This window comes from Neolamprologus brichardi, chromosome 2, assembly GCF_056152115.1.
Source record: "Neolamprologus brichardi isolate AB-2024 chromosome 2, ASM5615211v1, whole genome shotgun sequence".
Lineage (NCBI taxonomy): Eukaryota > Metazoa > Chordata > Actinopteri > Cichliformes > Cichlidae > Neolamprologus > Neolamprologus brichardi.
In genome coordinates this window covers 22336409-22354839 of record NC_142105.1, presented here as the reverse complement: position 1 = coordinate 22354839, position 18431 = coordinate 22336409, and the positions used below count along the sequence as shown (strand labels likewise).

The 18431-nt window shown below is 38.9% G+C and overlaps 2 protein-coding genes across 3 annotated transcripts; one reads left to right on the top strand and one right to left on the bottom strand.

Moving 5' to 3' along the window:
- Positions 1–8: 8 nt before the first annotated feature.
- gpx3 (glutathione peroxidase 3) lies at positions 9–4397 on the bottom strand. Its single transcript, XM_006781659.3, has 5 exons — positions 4267–4397; positions 2714–2864; positions 2485–2602; positions 1893–1992; positions 9–543 (listed from the first exon to the last, which is right to left on the bottom strand). Exons 1-5 carry the CDS (start codon positions 4330–4332, stop codon positions 322–324), a joined length of 657 nt encoding a protein of 218 aa, XP_006781722.2. The 5' UTR covers positions 4333–4397; the 3' UTR covers positions 9–321.
- Positions 4398–8304: 3907 nt separating this feature from the next.
- Positions 8305–17068, top strand: dctn4 (dynactin 4). Of its 2 annotated transcripts, XM_006781661.3 has the most exons (14): positions 8305–8526; positions 9188–9258; positions 9384–9562; positions 9665–9708; positions 10289–10396; positions 11043–11063; positions 11570–11643; positions 12469–12581; positions 12670–12779; positions 12897–12970; positions 13476–13530; positions 14099–14206; positions 15542–15639; positions 15732–17068. In XM_006781661.3, exons 1-14 carry the CDS (start codon positions 8392–8394, stop codon positions 15949–15951), a joined length of 1410 nt encoding a protein of 469 aa, XP_006781724.1. In that variant the 5' UTR covers positions 8305–8391; the 3' UTR covers positions 15952–17068. The 2 variants fall into 2 exon arrangements, with proteins under 2 accessions (XP_006781724.1, XP_006781723.1); XM_006781660.2 differs by lacking the exon at positions 11043–11063.
- Positions 17069–18431: the final 1363 nt, after the last annotated feature.

The following is an 18431-nucleotide window of genomic DNA, read 5'->3' as shown; positions in this document are numbered from 1 at the left end:
ACACCGTGTTATTCTTGATGATTTATTGAAAGTAATTAACATTTAGACAGTAATGGTTAACAAGTCCTGAGATGGGAAGATGACATGGTGCTATGGGATTGCAGGGCAGCCTGAATGCACTGAAAGGCTGGCCTAAACCCCAGATTCCAAAGAGGCACCACAGAGTTCCTGTTTTCAAGCCTCCTCTTCATTCAACATGCCATCTTCACGGTACAAGAAACTGTAACATTACTCATTTTCAGGCTACCTTAGTTCTACTAATCATTTGCATCTGATTACACTTAATTCATTAGACAGACAATACTAAATGATCGATCACATCTAATTAAAGACATTCCTTGTGTATTGTTCGAGCAGGTATCTCCGGATGTCAGCTCGGACCACAGAAATTTTGGTGGACGGCTGCCACCTCATCACTGGCTTCCCATCCATTCCCACCAGAAACTTCTCAAAGTTCCACTTGATGTCGCTAACCTTTAGAGGCTCCCAGAACAACCGGCCGTACATGGGACCGAAGTCTTCTCCGACAGCGGGACAAGAGCTCTGCGTGGCACAAAGAACTTTTAAGTAAGACTCAGAAGAACACCGCTCAGGGCCATATGTTTTCTCTGCGTTTTTAAATGCTCATGAAAGCATGAATTATATCTAGTGCATCCAGTCTGTTTCAAATACAGTGGGGCAAGTAATTATTTGATCCCCTGCTGAATTTCTAAGTTTACTCTCTTCCAAACAAATGAACAGTCTCTAATTTGGTTTCATTTTAATAACGAGGGACAGTCTCCATTGATATCTACCAAAATAACCCCCCAAACAAACCACATTGCATAACAGCTATAAACTTATTTGCATGTCATTGAATGAAATAAGTATTTGATTTCCAATAAAAACCAAGTTACCAAGCGGCAGCCAAGAAACCTAAAGGATTTGTTTCTGTAAAGCGGAGTGGCCCAAAATCCCTCCTGAGATGAGCCAGTGACCAACTACAAGAAACAGCTTGTTTACAGGTTTACTTATGGATAAAATACGTATCCGCTCAATGATATGCTAATCAATGTACAGCTTTTATTTAATGTGATTTTTTTCTGGATTCGTTGGTTGATATTCTGTCTTTCTCTGTTAAAAAGAAAATGCTAAAATTAGAAAGCTTATAAATTCAACAGGGTATCAAATAATTATTTTCCCCACCGAATATAACTAAACACATGTAAAGAGTCCAAGCATTGAGAGCAGACAGTAGCATTCATAATACACTTGGAAAAAAATAGTTTATCCATCCATTCGCTTCCGCTTATCCTTTTCAGGGTCGCGGGGGGCGCTGGAGCCTATCCCAGCTGTCATAGGGCGAGAGGCGGGGTACACCCTGGACAGGTCGCCAGTCTGTCGCAGGGCCAACACACAGGGACAGACAACCATTCGCACTCACATTCACTCGCACATTCACACCTAATGACAATTTGGATTTTCCAATTAACCTATCCCCACAAGCTGCATGTCTTTGGACGGTGGGAGGAAGCCGGAGTACCCGGAGAGAACCCACGCAAACACGGGGAGAACATGCAAACTCCACACAGAAAGACCTGATGTTGGAATTGAACTCAGGACCTTCTTGCTGTGCGGCAACAGTGCTAACCACCGTGCCACCGTGCTGCCCCTTAACCTATCCCCACAAGCTGCATGTCTTTGGACGGTGGGAGGAAGCCGGAGTACCCGGAGAGAACCCACGCAAACACGGGGAGAACATGCAAACTCCACACAGAAAGACCTGATGTTGGAATTGAACTCAGGACCTTCTTGCTGTGCGGTATAATAGTTTAATAACATGTAAAATACAAAATTTAAATGTAAGTTTCAACTTACAAAGACTCAACTGAATTTCACACACAGTTTCTTACCTTAAGGAAAGTATAAACCTCTTGCTCATTTTTCCCATTCACATCACCTTTCTCAAACAGCAGGAAGTTTGGAACGAATCCATTGCCAGGCCTAACGTATCTGGAATCCAGAAAAAGGACATCTTATCAGTGGACATGCCCCTGAGTACTTTGCTGCTTGGCAGCTGCCCTAGATTCCCTACAAGCCGAGTAAAGCCACATAGTGTATTGCAAAGGCTTTGCTATGGATGTGTGATGACTGATGCAATCTGAGACATACGTTCTGGGTGTGCTGCAGAGACTCTCGAACAGAAACTGCCAAAGGATGCTTTCATGCTTTAATGAAGTTTTGTTGATTGACAGAGGATTTACCATTATTGCACATTCCTGTCTACATGCTGCTTTAAAGCTTCTCACCTTACAGCACATATATACGGCCTTGCGATAAGCGTGTGACTCAATACTAGGGAATTTAATGTTATCACATCAAAATCCTATTGAGTTCTCTGGAAAACCATGACCTTCATCGACCCCAATTCATTCATGAGTATTTTTTAAACAGTGTTTTCTATGTGGCAGACTTGAAGTGCAGTGAAAGACAAAGATTTCTCACTTTAAAGCTGGCAGGATTTCATGCATTTTCCCTGGTTCCTGTTTTCCAAACTGGTGGCAGGGGAAGCCAAGAATAGTTAACCCAAGTGGGTTCATCTCCTCATACAGTGCATTCAGTTCTGATGAAAGAAGAGAAAAGAGTTCAGGTGGAGAAACCTTTTTTCCCCCCCACCTCTTTATTTCTTTTTTTAACTGCAGCACAAAACAACGCTGCCTGTGCCATCTCTTACCCACATATTGAGCGGTGAATGCTCAGTATGTAGCCACGTTGACAAAGAGGACAGCCTTGCCTGCGTAGTCACTGAAGTTCACAGTCTGACTACCATTTAGAGTTTTTGCTCTGTATTTGTAAATGGTGCCTTCCACGGATGAGTTGCATTGCTGCAGATACAGACAAAAGGTCGAAGCACGTTATGGTTGCTTTAACTCACTAACAGCCTATACAGTTAAGGTGAGCAAGAACACAGAGAGTCTGAACATGAATTGCTTCAAGAGGAACACAATGTGCTCTCAGACTTCCAAACAACACACAATATATATTGAAACACAAAAACCTGAAGCTGGACTTAACGTGGACATAACCTCTCACCTCACACAAATGTTTATGAGGGGTGTGTTTAACCTTTTGTTCAGTCACCCTTTAAATGATCTGCCACAGTGAATGACTGAAAAATGACAATGTTTCATTTGCGTTCGCGTTGGGTCCTGCTAAATGTTTTTTCACCTAATGACCAATATAGCAAACGATTAATCACAGGCAATCAGCCAATAAGTAGAAGCATAATGAGTGGCAAATATTTGCAGGTACAGAACTTGCCATTAGAAAGGAAGATATTTATTAGTCTTATGTGATGGTACTGGCAATCTTTGGGATCGGGTGTCTCACATGGACAAAACAACACATAGGAAAATCTCATTGTCAGCTACTTTTTCGTCTCGTCAAGGTCAAATAAACAATCACCTGGACAGTCTGACCTGTATCACCTGGACAGTCTGACCTGTATCCACTACGGATGTCAGGAGTTTGTTTGTCCAAATTGATCTTGAAGCTTTAACCAAATAAGCAGCATCAGGGACAGCTGCAATACTTCCCCTTCTTCCCCCTCCACACCTGCGTTGTTGTGTGGGCAACAGAGGTCCTTGCAGTAAACATCAAGCTCTGTGTCAACAGGAGAACTCTGCTGACGAACAGTTAAAGGGACTTTAGCTGTCAAATTACCCTCACCCAGCCAGAAATCTTTACGTGAAATTACCAATGCAGCAGATGTGACTATATAAAATGGGTATCACAATATTCAAAAACATGAAAGCAGAGGGCCATTACAGTTCCAAATGGCTCTGTTTTAAGCTATTCGCTTTTGTTGATGCACTTTATCTTGTCATTATGGCTGATGATTGCCAGATGCTTCCTTAGACTGTCATTTTTCACAATAAATCAGCACAGCTTGGAAAAAGGATGCAATCATGCTTAGAAATTCACCAACAAAAGAAGCCCAGAGTAACAGGTGTTTATGTTTCTATTCAAAGGCTTGCTGTGCAGCATAAGCTTGAATAAGCAGTAATAAGCAGAAGTTATTGAAAGAGATGTGTGTTGAGCACAGATAGTGAGCAATTGGGGAAGTTATTGTCGCTCAAACTTCCTCATAATTTAACGCAAATAATTTGATCTTTGACAAAGAACATTCTGGAAAACACTGACACAGGGCCAAACAAACAACAGCAAGAGTAAAATAGACCTATGCTGTGGAAGACTGTTTTTCCATGAAAATCAAGCAACACTCACCTGATAACCTACAACGTAAACAGGTAGCAGCAGACCGAGCAGCAGTAGCGGTAACACGGCCCGCATCGTGCAGTCCTTCCCCCCGACACGGCGACTGCTCTCTGTGGATGTCTGTCTTCTAGATAAATGAACTGGCTGAGGTGTCGTCATCTCTTGACGTGCACCGATTGTGAGCGCGGATGAACGTGTCAGTAGTCTCCAGGTCAGAAAAATAACTATTCGTTCTTAGCGCTAATGTTGTGAGCAGAACAATGCTTGCGATTTAGTAATCAGTGGTATGGTGGCTTATATATGCCAAACAAATAATAAACCATTACAAAAAACAAACAAACAGGAAATTATTATTTTATTCGTCTAACCAAGATTTAACCCACAAACAAGACAGGGAACACGTTACATATATACAAAGAAAAAATAATAGTAGATGTACGTTTATGTGTACACATAAATGTCGTGTGATGTTGTCAAAGTTATCGGGGATTTTGGACACATTGAAACCGCTGCAAAAGTTAAAGAAGAAGTACAATCCTGATCAAAAGTTTAAGACCACTTGAAAAAAGGCAAAAAATCATATGTTGCATGGCTGGATCTTAACAAGGTTCCAAGTAGAGCTTCAGCTTTAGATCATGATATATTAATAAGAAAACTGGAACGTTAATGTGTCAGAGGGTTAGTTTTAAATTGGGTCCGGAGTTATTTAAGTGACAGGAAGCAGTTTGTGAAATTAAATGGTGGTTGCTTGTGGTGTACCCCAAGGGTCAGTTTTGGGCCCAAAATTCTCCAACTTATAGATTAATGACATTTGTAAAGTGTCCAAAGTATTAAAAATGGTACTCGTTGCTGACGATACTAACATTTTTTGCTCTGGTGATGATATGCAGAATTTATTGGATGACATGACTAATGAAATAAGTAAAGTGAAGTTCTGGCTTCATAAAAACAAATTATCATTAAATTTGAATAAAGCTAAAATTATGTTATTTGGAAATAGTACTTTAAATACAAATGCTAAGATTCAAATAAATGGTGTTGATATTGAAAGAGTAAGTGAAAATACATTTCTGGGGGTAATAATAGATGAAAAACTTAACTGGAGAACTCACATAATATATATTCATTCCAAAGTATCACAAAGCATTGCAATATTAAACGATGCAAAGCAGGTATTAGACAGGACATCACTTCATATTCTCTACTGTTCACTGGTTTTCACCATACTTAAGCTATTGTGCAGGGGTCTGGGGCAATAACTATAAAACCACATTACATTCACTTTTTACTCTTCAAAAAAAACAAAAAACCAGTTCGAATCATCCACAATGCAGGTTATAGTGAACATACAAACTCACTATTTTTGCTGTCTGAAATATTAAAAATTGCTGATCTAGTGAAATTCCAAACAGCACAAATTTTATTCAAAGCAAAAAATACAGAACTACCAGGTAATATTCAGAGTATGTTTTTTTTTTTGAAAGAAGTAAGTTATAATTTATGGAGGACCACAAACAATTTAAGGGTTTTTTGTAACTTCAAAACAGGGAAGGTATGTACTACAAGAAAAAGCATTTGTGTTTCTGTGCATGGAGTGAAACTGTGGAACAGTTTGAATATATAACAAATATAAAACAGTTAAAAAAGAGTTATAAAGACATGATCTTCTTAAACTATAAAGAAAGGGAAATTAGGTGAATGTCTCTATTTACAAAATTTCATGATGTGATATTATAGTATATAGTATATCAGAAATCTGTTCACTTTTTATTGCAGATTATATCAGTAAGGAAGCTGACTAAATATTGACTGATAACTTATGGCAAAGGGGTGGGATTAAATAAGTGTGTACTTCTTCCCACTCCCTTTCGACGTGTAAATGAATCCGAACAGAGGCACTATTGAAATGTACTGACTTTATTTTGTATAGTATTTTTTCTCTAATTTTCTTTACTAAATGTACCTGTATATTGTTTACATGTTCGAAATAAATTAACAAACAAACAAACCCTGCTTATGCAGTTCAACAACCTGACCACGTTCAAAAAGGGAAAGTTTTTTTGCCTTTGCCATCAGAATGTCATGACAATGTGACTACCTGACAGAAAATGACAATGAATCCACAGTTTTGCACAGATTTGGATTTCTTCTTGTTGCATGTTGAAGCTCTACTTGGAACCTTGTTAAGTTCCACAGAAGACAACTAAAGTGGATGATGACAGAATTATTTCCATGGTTAAGGAAACCAACTTTACAGTGTTTATCCAAGTGAAGAACACTGGGAGAGCTAAGACTATCTTGTTACACTCTACAATCAGGAGACACCTTCATGAATCTCTAACTTACTATTCAGACAGAGAACATGAGGTTCTGTGTGCATGGCTAGCTTAACTTCCTTGGATTTGTGTGTGTTTGTCTGTTGGATTACTATTAAACAGAACACTTTGGAATTAAGCAACAAGGGGCACATTAAACTGAACAAATCAGGATCTTTCTGCTTGACTTATCAAGCCAGTTATGCAAGATTAGTTTACCCTAACCGAGGACCTCTCTTGTAATGTGTTGTTTTTCTTCTGTTTGGAGGATTAAATAATCATGTCTCGTGAGTCTGAGATTGGAAAAATAAATACATGTAGAACTCAGTGTGTATTGAATACAAACCAGCTGAGCTGCACATCAATAATGAGTTGTACTTTCAAATCTGCCACAGCACCGACATGGCAGCAGCTTTTGACACTATAAACTCAGCACTAACCTGTTGTGTTTATAGTAGTTTATAGTGTCAAATCTCACCTATTAACAGAGATACTGCAGTGTGACATAGTTTCAAAAGTGCATATGTTACTATAATTGCTGCTTAACTGGTTGTAAAGATTCATAAAAAAAACAGTCAGTGTGCTTTGAATGAAACATTTATGCTAAAGTAAATGAATAAAAAGCTCCTGCGGTGTTACAAGTTGAACTTACCCGAATCTTCATGAATGCATGAGAGCTAAGCGGCCTACTGTTGGTTTATTTTATTCATGGATCATTTCTCTTCCTCTCTCCTCTCCGGGATCAGCTGTTGCCATGGTGAGCTGGTACTTGGCCATATGCCCTGTGGGTGGCTGACAGGAGTCTTTGCAAGCCTGTTCGAGTGTCTCGCTCACTGTATTTTGTACACAGCGTTCGGCTCAGATCCGCAGGCCAGAATAAGTTGTTATGCAGCGGGGAAGCAAGAGGCACCAGAAGGGGCAAATATCCCATGAATTTCTCTGGTTAAGGAGAAATACTGAAATTTAATTGATTATGATCAGTTACAAGGGGCTGTGAGGACATGAATAAGTGCACATACAAATACTTTTATACAGTATATACAAAATAAAATGCAGCTTTGTCAAAACTCCAGGTAACACAACAGAAACTTGGGTGCAGATTCCTGCCATATCTTCTTTGTGTCATCCTGAGATATTCTTGGACTTAATCATTACTGTTTAAGTAGAGACAATTATAAGAAAAATGTGATTCTTTCTAATAATATGGGGGAATAAAGGAAACAAATATTGTTTTTAAATCTTAAAGTTTAAAGCATAAAGATAAAGACCTACACTACTGTAGATGCTTTAGTATTGCATGGATCAAAATTTGACTGTTTCTTTCCGGGTTTGTTCATAATTCCATCCATTTTGTATGAGATCTACAACACTGCTGACTGAAATGCAGCCCCAAATCATGACAGAGGCTCCACTGTGTTTTATTGATGGCTATAGACACTCACTGTTGTACCTCACCCCAAACCTGCTCCAAACATATTGCTGATAATTTGGACCAAAAATTTAAAACTTGGATTCATCACTCTGCAAGATCCGTCTCCACTGATTATCAGTCTAGTTCTTTTGTAATTTGATATACCTCAAACTTTTCTTCCTGTTTTTCATTCGGCTAAAGAAATGGGAACAACAGGCCACAAACACAAATCTCACACACAACTCTGGCCAAAACATAAACGTGGCGTTTTCTATATTCACCACACGAGGGCGACGATGAGCTCACTGTTTTCTACAGTCATTGGTTTCTCCAGCCAAGCAACCAGCGGTGACATCAACACTAGCAGACGGTCCAGTGAGTCGCTGGGCTCGTCTACGTTCCTTGGAGATGGCGTCCCTTCTGCAGCCAGATAGAGTTGTCTATCTGGTTCGTGGGGAGAAAAAAATTAGAGCCCCCCTGTCTCAGCTTTATTTCTGTCGCTACTGCAGTGAGCTACGATCTCTGGAATGCGTGTCTCACGAGGTACGTTAGTGTTTTTCTCATCATCCTCCGCTAACAGTTAGCCTTTTCTAGCTACTTTGTTACCTGCTGTTAGCTTTGACAGGCGGGAGGGACTAGTTCAGCCATATGCTGAGTTGTCTGGCCAAGCCGTTTGTCAATCAAACGGTCCCCTAATCTCATTGGTTGTACGGTATCACTTCCGCTTGTTGAAAGAAGCAAGCGCAAGCTAATGAGCCGTTGCTATCTGTCTGCTTTAGCATTAAACGCACCGGTTAGCTTATATAAAGATGTGGGTGGCATGTTCTCTAATTAAAACAAGTACACAAGCAAAATATTTTGATGTCGGTCTGTCCTTGCTAACGTCCTCACTGTTAAAATCTTGTAAACCTAACTCAAAGTTACATACACCACGCCCAGAGCGATTTAGCTAGTAGCATCACCATCATCATAGGATACCCTGACGAATATTTGTTAATATACTATTACTTGAAAGCTTAACTTTTACTTCATTGAAAAATAGATAAAAATGAAATAAAACGGGTTCCCCTGTTTTTCATTGTACCATACTGTTCTAAGGAATGGTACAACGATAATCCTATTTATTCCTCATAACACTGTTGGTAATCCAGCAGTTGGGAAGCGTGTTTAAAATACACTTTAAGACTGACTTCTCTGTGTTCAGGTGGACTCCCACTATTGTCCCAGCTGTCTGGAAAACATGCCGTCTGCAGAGGCTAAGCTTAAAAAGAACAGGTAAGATTGATCTGCTTTTCTTTGCAGATTCGTAGTAAAAGCTTCATGTTTATATTCCACCCCTTATGTCACTATGTAATTAGCGACCTTAGTTTCATTCTTAATTATTGGTGTGTCTGTTGTAGGTGTGCAAACTGTTTTGACTGCCCGTGCTGCATGCACACACTATCTACTCGGGCCACCAACATCCCAGCTCCTCTGCCTGATGATCCTACCAAGACAGCCATGAAGAAAGCGTACTATTTGGCCTGCGGCTTCTGTCGCTGGACCTCAAGAGATGTGGGCATGGCTGACAAATCAGTTGGTGAGTGCTAGTTCACTAATCCTAGTTAACCTTTTTTGGTCAAGGCTGTATTTGTTCTCTGTGACTGCCTAAAGTCTGATGTTTGCATTTTGTTCACTGCAGCCAGTGGTGGATGGCAGGAGCCGGAGAACCCTCATACTCAGCGGGTAGGGTTTTTTTTCCACCCTGTGGCCATCTAAATTTTTCTCAAGTTGCTCACATGTTTCTTGATAACACATTGCTTCCTTTTAAACCGATGTGCCCCTGAATAAGTGACACCCTTAATAACACAACCCAGGCTAAACTGAAATAGCTGAACATTTGCTTAGGCTACAAAACTGACATGCACGAACTGCACATGCTCCCATTTATTTATTTATTTTTTTGCAATGAGCGTCTTTACACACATGTAGTTATTGCAGGAAGTCAACTGTTTTAATTTTTGCAGATTATTATTATTCCACACTTTTCTACAGCTTAATTTAATACAATCATACGAACTTGTAAAAAAAAAATTACATAAGCTGCGTTTACAAAGACCAGTATCAGCCAATAATATTCACCAAGCTATTAATTAAGAAAAAAACTATATTGCATATAGGAACATAATAAATCTGTGTGATAATATAGGTATTGATATGAACCTATACTATATGTAGCATAATGTATCCAGTTCTCTTTTAAATTACAATATAGTCTGTTTTTATAAAAGTACATAAAGAACTGATTCTTGTTTGTTTGCTCCAGATCAACAAACTGATTGAGTATTACCAGCAGCTGGCCCACCGAGAGAAGCAGGAGAGGGACAGGAAGAAGATGGCCAGGAGACGACAGTGCATGCCCCTGGCGTTCTCGGTACTCTGCTCTCTCTGAGCCCCACAGATGAACAGCTTCATGTTAGCTGTTGCCTCTGTGTGATTTGTCGTTATTGCGAATAGCAGCAATAAATTGCAAATAACAAACTAATTTACATAGACTTTGATTTAAATAATAAATACAGAAATATTTCTTTGTGTCAGTAAGGATGTCATTTGATTTGCATGCTTTATGCCAAAGCAGGCGGGAATAGACTTGCTGTGCTTGGTTTACAGATTCACACCATGCTCATGCTGTTACCCTGCTTAAGAAACAAATGTCATAGTAGTCACCAGTGTGATTTGCCTGAACGTAGCGGAAAATGTGCACAATGAGTTTTATGCCCCCCTGCTTTGGATGTGGTCTTCACGCTTCGTTATCTTGGTGCATTGTTCACACCTGCTGTTTCTTTGACAATTAACATCCATTAATGCAAACCCGTCTTTCCTATCGCGCAGTGGAGCCACTTAAGCTGTGATATCCTGCAGTTGTTTTCCATCACTGATGCATTTCTGTTGCCGTTGCATGTCACCAAATACCAATAATGTTTTGCTTGATCGCTTTGGTTTCACCTTGTTCTTTATTCTCTCTTTTTTCCTTTTTTTCTTTGCTTATGCACTCTGACATTTTGGTTTTTATCCCCCAGCAACACACTATTCATGTGGTGGTGAGTTGTACTTTTTCACAATTTGGGTATTCTCATCTTTTACAGTAGCACTGTTTTCTATTTCTATCTGTTTTTGTCCGCTCTGTTACTGACTGACCTCACAGATCACATGAATGTTTCTTGGGTAAATGAGACCGAGATCCACACAAGGAGAGCCTTTATGTTGATTAGAGGGAGGGAAGCAACAGAAGATCTTTCTCTTTCAAGACATTTGTTCATTAAATATGAGTTGATTCTCTTTCTCTAGTCTAGAGTACAAAGGCTCTTCTTTCTGTCTCTTACCACATGCTCATTTTAACAGTTTGTTCTTTATTTGTTGTTTTTCCACTTCTTTACATTTTTTTTATTCTCAAAACTTGCCATAAACTCAATTTTTTGGGTCGGGATGTTGTGTTGTATTTGTCATGTAGATAAATAACTGTAGATGCATATTTATAATCATCTTGACATTTCAGTGTTCACTAGGCTAGCTCTCTGATCATGTTTCGTCCTCCAACTCTACTCAGGAAAAATACGGCCTTGGAACCAGACTGCAGAGGCAGAGGCCTGGAGCTCCACTATCAAGCCTGGCTGGCCTTTCGTGAGTTTTTTTAAAATATTTTTATTATCATGTTTATCTGCAGTTATTGCAGCTTTTAACACATCCCATCAACCGGTTTTGTCCTTTTGAACTTCTTTTGACTTTCAAGGTCAGCACCTGTTTTCTGTGTCTCACGTCTTTGACATGCATATTATCAGTGACTCAGATTAATTTTCTGCCGTCCACAAACCATTAGTTTGATTAATTTCAGGGTGCCATAAAAATGAATTTACAGAGCCTTGAAACTTGTCTTTAGATACTTATTGTAGTTAATCCATCACAATGAACAGTTTGTCACCTTTTTTCTTGTTCTCAAGTTGCATCATCACCTTGTACTGATATAATTGTTAACAGAGATCGCTCACCAGAATTCATTCAAGGACCCTGCCTAACATTTTGGATTAATGATTAGCTGACAAAAGGCAGCGTATTGATAAACTATGCTGTCAGACCGAGGGGACGAATGTAAAGCTGGCGAGGACTCTCCGAAAAGAGTGATGTGTACTTGGTTGTCTCTTGTTTCAAAGGACTCTTGTTCAGTAGCCAAGTATGAAAAGTTGGATGCCCTTGAAGGCATCAACCTTAAGTTTTCCAAAGTTTCTTTGTTCTAACTGTAACCGTGCAACTTTTATGTGAGTAGGTTATTTATAAAGAGCTAGAGCCTCCAAAAATACCTGCACTGTTTGCTTTGCAGTATATGTAATTAACTTCCAGTTACTTTAAAGACTGTCATTAAAGAGAAATAACAGCTGTTATTTCTCTTTTCTTTCTTAAAGGGAAATAACAGCTTATTAAGCAGTATTTATGTTATGTTAATCTAATTAGCCTCAAAGAGGGTGAAGACCAGAAGGAGATCACCATTGAACCAGCCCAGGCACTTGATGAGGTGGAGCCCCTGCCTGAGGATTGTTACACCAGGCCCATCAATTTACCTGAAGGTAAGGTCTTATCTGGAGCTCGCTGAACAGTACAGAGAGCTTGTCAAAGTGAGGTCAAGTTGAATCTGTAATTTCTCTTGTCTTGCAGTGACCACGCTGCGACAGCGGCTTCTGCAGCCAGACTTCCAGCCTGCAGGGGCGTCTCAGCTCCACCCAAGACACAAACACCTCCTGATGAAGCGCTCGCTTCGCTGCAGGGTCAGCACCACTTCAGGCTTTTAGTGTTCCATATCTATCAAAGCCTCTCTTTTTTTTTTATTATTTATTTATTATTTAGTTTATATTTACGTGAGTCTTTTTTTCCCCCTTCTTCAGAAATGCGAGCACAACTTGAGCAAGCCAGAGTTTAATCCTACTTCAATCAAGTTTAAAATTCAGCTGGTGGCTGTGTGAGTGCTGCTCTTCTGTTTATGTTTGAAACTTTTTTCTCTGTGAAGTTGAGCAGTTTATCGTCAAGTATAAATGTCGTTTAGTTGGATGACTGTATAAAGACGTCGGGACATTTTTCATGCAAATGCATGAGCACATTAACCCTCCTGTTATGTTGCGGGTCAGATTGACCCAGAACAGAAGAGATGTCACATGTCATCTGCATCACTACAGAAAACAAAAAAAATCAAAATTATAAAAGAAAATTGTAAAATAATCAATGCCAGTGTTTCTGACACTTTTGGATGAGTAAATTTGCCCCGGGTCAAATGAACCCAGGAGCATAATTGGTGTTCCTGGAAACCAACATAACAGGAGGGTTAAGTGGAGACAGTTTTCACTGTGTGCTTTTTCTTCTTTTTGTTTTGTTTTCTGGAGTTTAGACATTAGGTCACTCTGACCGAATGTTTAGTGATCTTTGGTGTGTTAGTGTATTGACTGTCTGCCTTCCTCTTCCTCCCACAGGAGTTATATCCCAGAAGTGAGAATTATGTCCATTCCAAATCTCCGGAATGGGAAGGTCAGTGTCTGCACGAACTTTGGTAGATTATCTTGTATTTTCGATTTTTTCTTTTTAATTCTATGCACACTACCAGTAAACAGTTTGTACATGCCTTCTCATTTAATGTTTTTTCTTTATTTTCATGGTTATTACATTGTAGACACATCTCTGCACGTGTACACGACATCTGCGATTTTCCAAAATGAATTTTATCTGGTCTATTTTTAATTAATGATGCATGAAAGCTCTGGGAATTTGAAGTAAAAACCATTTCAGGTGACTACACCATGAAGCTCACTGAGAGAAGGCCAAGGGTTTGCAGAGCTGTCAACAAAGCAAAGGGTGGCTACTTTCAGGAATGTAAAATATAAAACATGTTTTGAGTTATTTAACACTTTTTTGTTTACTACATGATCCCATATGTGTTCATTCATAGTTTTGATACGGTCTGTGAGAATCTACAATGTAATTAGGCATGGAAATAAAGAAAAACCATTAAATGAGAAGTGTGTTCAAACTTTTGGCTGGTAGTGTACACATAAACTTGGAAACTTATTTTTTTTCTTTCCTGCCATTCGCTGTTTAGGAGAGCCAGGTGCTGCTGACCCTGACCAACCCAGTGGAGAACATCACCCGTGTGTCATTGACCTCTTGTGAGGAAAATGACCCTGATGAGATTAATAGCACTGCAAAGGTATTTTATTTATTTTTTTAATCGCTTCTATTGACACACAGGCACAACAGTCGTTCCGAAATTGATACAAAACTTTGTAACTTTAATGAAGTTTTTAAAATCTCTTGTAAGTTCTCAATTTTTTTCTTTTGTTTTGGCTATTGACATTTTAGAAAGCAACCACAAATGCATCCAGTGAAAGAAACTTCAGACTGCAAATATTAGACTTGTTTTCAAAATGATAACCAGAAGAGCCGCTCTTATAGATAATTAAGGACTTATCTGTTATTTTTAACGGAGGTTTGTAATATCTTTAATAGGTTCAAAGAATCCAGTTGTTTCACTGATTTCCTTTCTGAAATCTGTATCTTTGTGGTAAACGAGCCCAGGTGCTTGACTGGGTGTGTGTGACCGGTCACTGATAGAAAACATTTGGTGTGGTGTGAAACAAAAAATATGACAAAGGAGGCCCTCAAGCAGCAAGATAATGCATCGAGTGAGAAAAGGAAAGTATTTGGATTTCACAAGTGCAGCAGTTGGTCTCCTCAGTCCGCAAGCAGTGATAGAAAAACAGGTGATGCAACACGGTGGTAAACGTTTTTTTTTTTCCCTAGTGTGCTGGCACCAAATATAAAATGTGCATATGTTAGCCATTTTGTTCTATACTTATTTACCTTATTTATTCAAATTTTACTCAGCAGCTCGGCTGTTTTGCAAATTGGGTTGTCTGTAGCCTTCGCGTCATCTCTTCATACTGTTAGTCACAGCTAACAGTGCTGCCTGGTGCACTGAGGCTCTCTGACTATAGGCGTTTTTTTTATTACCAGCCTCTTTAGTGATGAAGTCATGGGCCAGCTCGGGTAAAGTGCAGGTGGCCGAATAAGAGCATCCTGATGACCCATTTCCATTGACATTATGGCCAAACGGAGAGTGCAGTCCTGGCTTTCTGCTCGATCTGATATACAAACACCTGAGGGATATTGTGAACCATATCAAGCTATGCTCGGTTGAGTTTTATCGCCACTTCTCATGGCTAAGTTCACCCACCTCCTACATATATTTTATGTACTACATCTGTTCTCTCTGTAAGTCTGTTGACAGCTGAAAAGAAGCATCAGTTTTAGCAAAAAGTGTGATTCAGTTGACTTATTTTCCTCCTTAAACACAACACAGATATAACAGACAGACGAGCATGAGTTTTTATGTGAGGTGTCAACTTCAGTAAAATACATCTTTTTATTTAATAACCACCATTGTTCATGCGATTAACTTAAAAAGAAGTGTAATAATTCATCTTAATGTGACTCTAACATTTAAAATCTTGCTGTAAACATTACTGCTTGTTATTTTTTTCAGGTTTTAGTGCCCAGTAAGGAGCTACTCTTAGCAGGAAAGGATGCTGCTGCTGAGTATGATGAACTAGCCGAACCTCAGGACTTCCAGGACGACCCAGAGTGAGTTAATACGCAAACCCACGCTTGCTCTTTAACAGTAATGGCATGAGAAAACACCCTCACTCCACCTGACATCTCTGTCTTTTCCACAGTGTTGTTGCCTTCAGGAAATCCAACAAGATTGGTTTCTTTATCAAAGTGATCCCTCAGAAAGAAGAGGATACGGATGTCACCGTTTCTTTTAAGATCCGACACGACTTCCGCAACCTCGCTGGTCCCATCCGGCCGAGCGAGGAGGGAGCCGACACTGCCGCTGAAGCCATTTGGCTCACTCACCACGTGGAGCTGAGGCTGGGACCCCTCGCTTCCTGAACCCAAGTACTGCGTTCACCAGTGTTAGGCTCTTCGAACTAATACCTTCAAACTGGGATTAATTTACTTTAAAACTGATTTCTGATTCAGCTCATTGAAGCTTAAGGATAATTTGGCATCTTTAAGGCTTTCAGATGCCGTTGTTATGCTTTGGCTTAAGTCACATCAGCAGATCCCTATGCTGCACAGTTTATAAAACTATATGAAACCATGACTTGTTGCACACTTAACTGATAACTATAGATTCTTGGTCCGGTTTATTGTTGCCTAATGTACCAAAAACCTCCTCTTTCTCATCTTAAACACTTTATAGTTCATCAGTAAGAGGCAGTTTAGCATGTGGTTATAGATAGAGGGGACAGATCCTTATTATATGCATATCGTTTCCGACTAAAATGAAGCTTTAATTTGATTAAGTATATATGCCGTATTTGTTGCTCCCAGCCTTTCTCTCCACACCCTTGACGTACGTTTTGTCTCAGCTGTGTTGTGCTGTGGGTATTTTTGTGAGTTTTTTGTCTCTGCTGTTTATAGATTATAGAAGTTTAAGTTCAAAGTCGAGGGAGTGGGATTATAGAAAGATGAGTCGATGAGCAGAATCAGAAATCAGAATAGAGAAAAATCTGTGTGAATCCCAGCCATGAATCTCACACACACACGCCTCTGCGCTTTTAGCTTGTGTATCCTTCAGACAGCAGTAGGAGAATAACATGCATGCTTCACATATATAATAAAAAACCATACATGCTACACAGTATCATCACAATTATTGATTCTGTAGTTTTGTTTAAAAAGGATCTCCTTTGGATAAATATGATCGTTTTATTATTGTCTGAAGTTGCACAGTAACTTAATGGCACTGTGAGGAGGATTCATGAGAAACTGTACAAATGACATGAAGTACAAAGTGCCCGTCATTTCTGTGTATTGAAACACTATTTTTGTCTGATTTGAAAACTTGCTTTTGGTTCATAGACCTCACTGACCTCAATGTCAGTGCGTATTATTAGCTGCTGCCAGTTTTTTTGGTCTTGGTTAAAAAACAAAACAAAAAAACTGTCCTTACATCACAGTTAATCATCTGTGCTGGCTAATAAATAATGTTGTCAAAGAGAAAGCGTAAACGTCTTATGTTCTAGGGTGATGCGAGTTTTAAAGTGGTTATTCCAGACTGTGCTCCACTCTGCTTTTGACATAAAGCTGGGTTTCTACCACTTTTCCTGCTGCTGTGCCTGAAAACAGTGCTATTAAAGCAAATGGCTTAAAACTGTAAAGCTGCTGACTTGAGATTTATTAGACTGCCTGTTATAAAAAGAAAAAAAAAGTATTTTAGAAATCTCACACACACTGTCACACTGGATTACATAACATCCAACCAATGAAACAAATTTGTCCAGGAATGCAAGTAAATGACTGTAATTTGGCATCTTAATTAAAAATAAAGAATTAAAAACTGTACATTAAAAAAATTAATAGATAACAATAATTATTTTTTGGCATAAAAAATAAAAAACTCTCGCACATACTGGTGGATTAACTATTACAGACACTCAGAAAATGGATTTTACCATTGCTGTTAATTTAGGGCAGCTGTGATGTAAACCTTACATTGCATTGCGAATAATCAGTTGCATTAAGGTTCAGGTGATATTTTTCCAAGTTCATCACTGCAATGAGCCAATGTAGAGCGATGGCTTTAAAAATATTGTCATATTTTAAAGCTTTTTTAAAATAAAAAACTTAATTCATGTAATAGGAAACACATTTGATTTGATCTCTATAACTATTTCTCTATGAATCTTTATATATTTCTTTCTTTCTATATCTTCCTTCAATTAAACCTCCATTTATGATATAGATTTTGTCAATGTAGTCTGCACTGTAAAAATTTAAGTGTAATTAATATTTATAAAATGACCTACAGCAATGAGAAGAAGAGAGAAGTAAAGATGATTCTGTTTTCAGCTGAAGTCTTCCAGTAATTCGTTCCATAATAAAGGGTTTTTTAAAAATTAGGAAGGCAGAACTCTTCTATATCAGTTTTGCATATATTGTATCATTTGGATGTACACATAATACATAAAGTAGTGGATCTGAAGTAACATCAGTTCCCCAAATCTGTTTAATCTCGTAAAAAGCTTTTTGATCACGTGTATCAGACTTGCATTTTTGTCTGTCATTCATTCTCACCACAAGATGGCGCCATAGCCAAATAGTTTTTAAACATCAGCCACACAAGGAGCTCTGGGAGGACATGAGAGCAAGCACAAGGCAACCTTGATCTTGAATCTCTCTGCATGCTGAAAACATCGATCGTTAGCAACCGTGGCTGTGAAAACGCACAGTTTTTTTGCTTTAATCTGGGAAAAACATTTTCATAATGAGCGCAAAGCTGTTTATCAGCATACAAATCATCAGAACGAGATGCCCTCTTATCACCACGAGGAACAGAGAGTAAAAGAATTTGTTTTATATATACC

Bases quoted from the DNA above. Each gene is read 5' to 3' on its own strand.
- dctn4 (XM_006781661.3), top strand. From the start codon at position 8,392: ATGGCGTCCCTTCTGCAGCCAGATAGAGTTGTCTATCTGGTTCGTGGG. The intron at 8,527-9,187 runs GTACGTTAGTGT...CTCTGTGTTCAG, and splicing joins TGGAATGCGTGTCTCACGAG to GTGGACTCCCACTATTGTCC. The intron at 11,644-12,468 runs GTGAGTTTTTTT...TAATCTAATTAG, and splicing joins TCAAGCCTGGCTGGCCTTTC to CCTCAAAGAGGGTGAAGACC.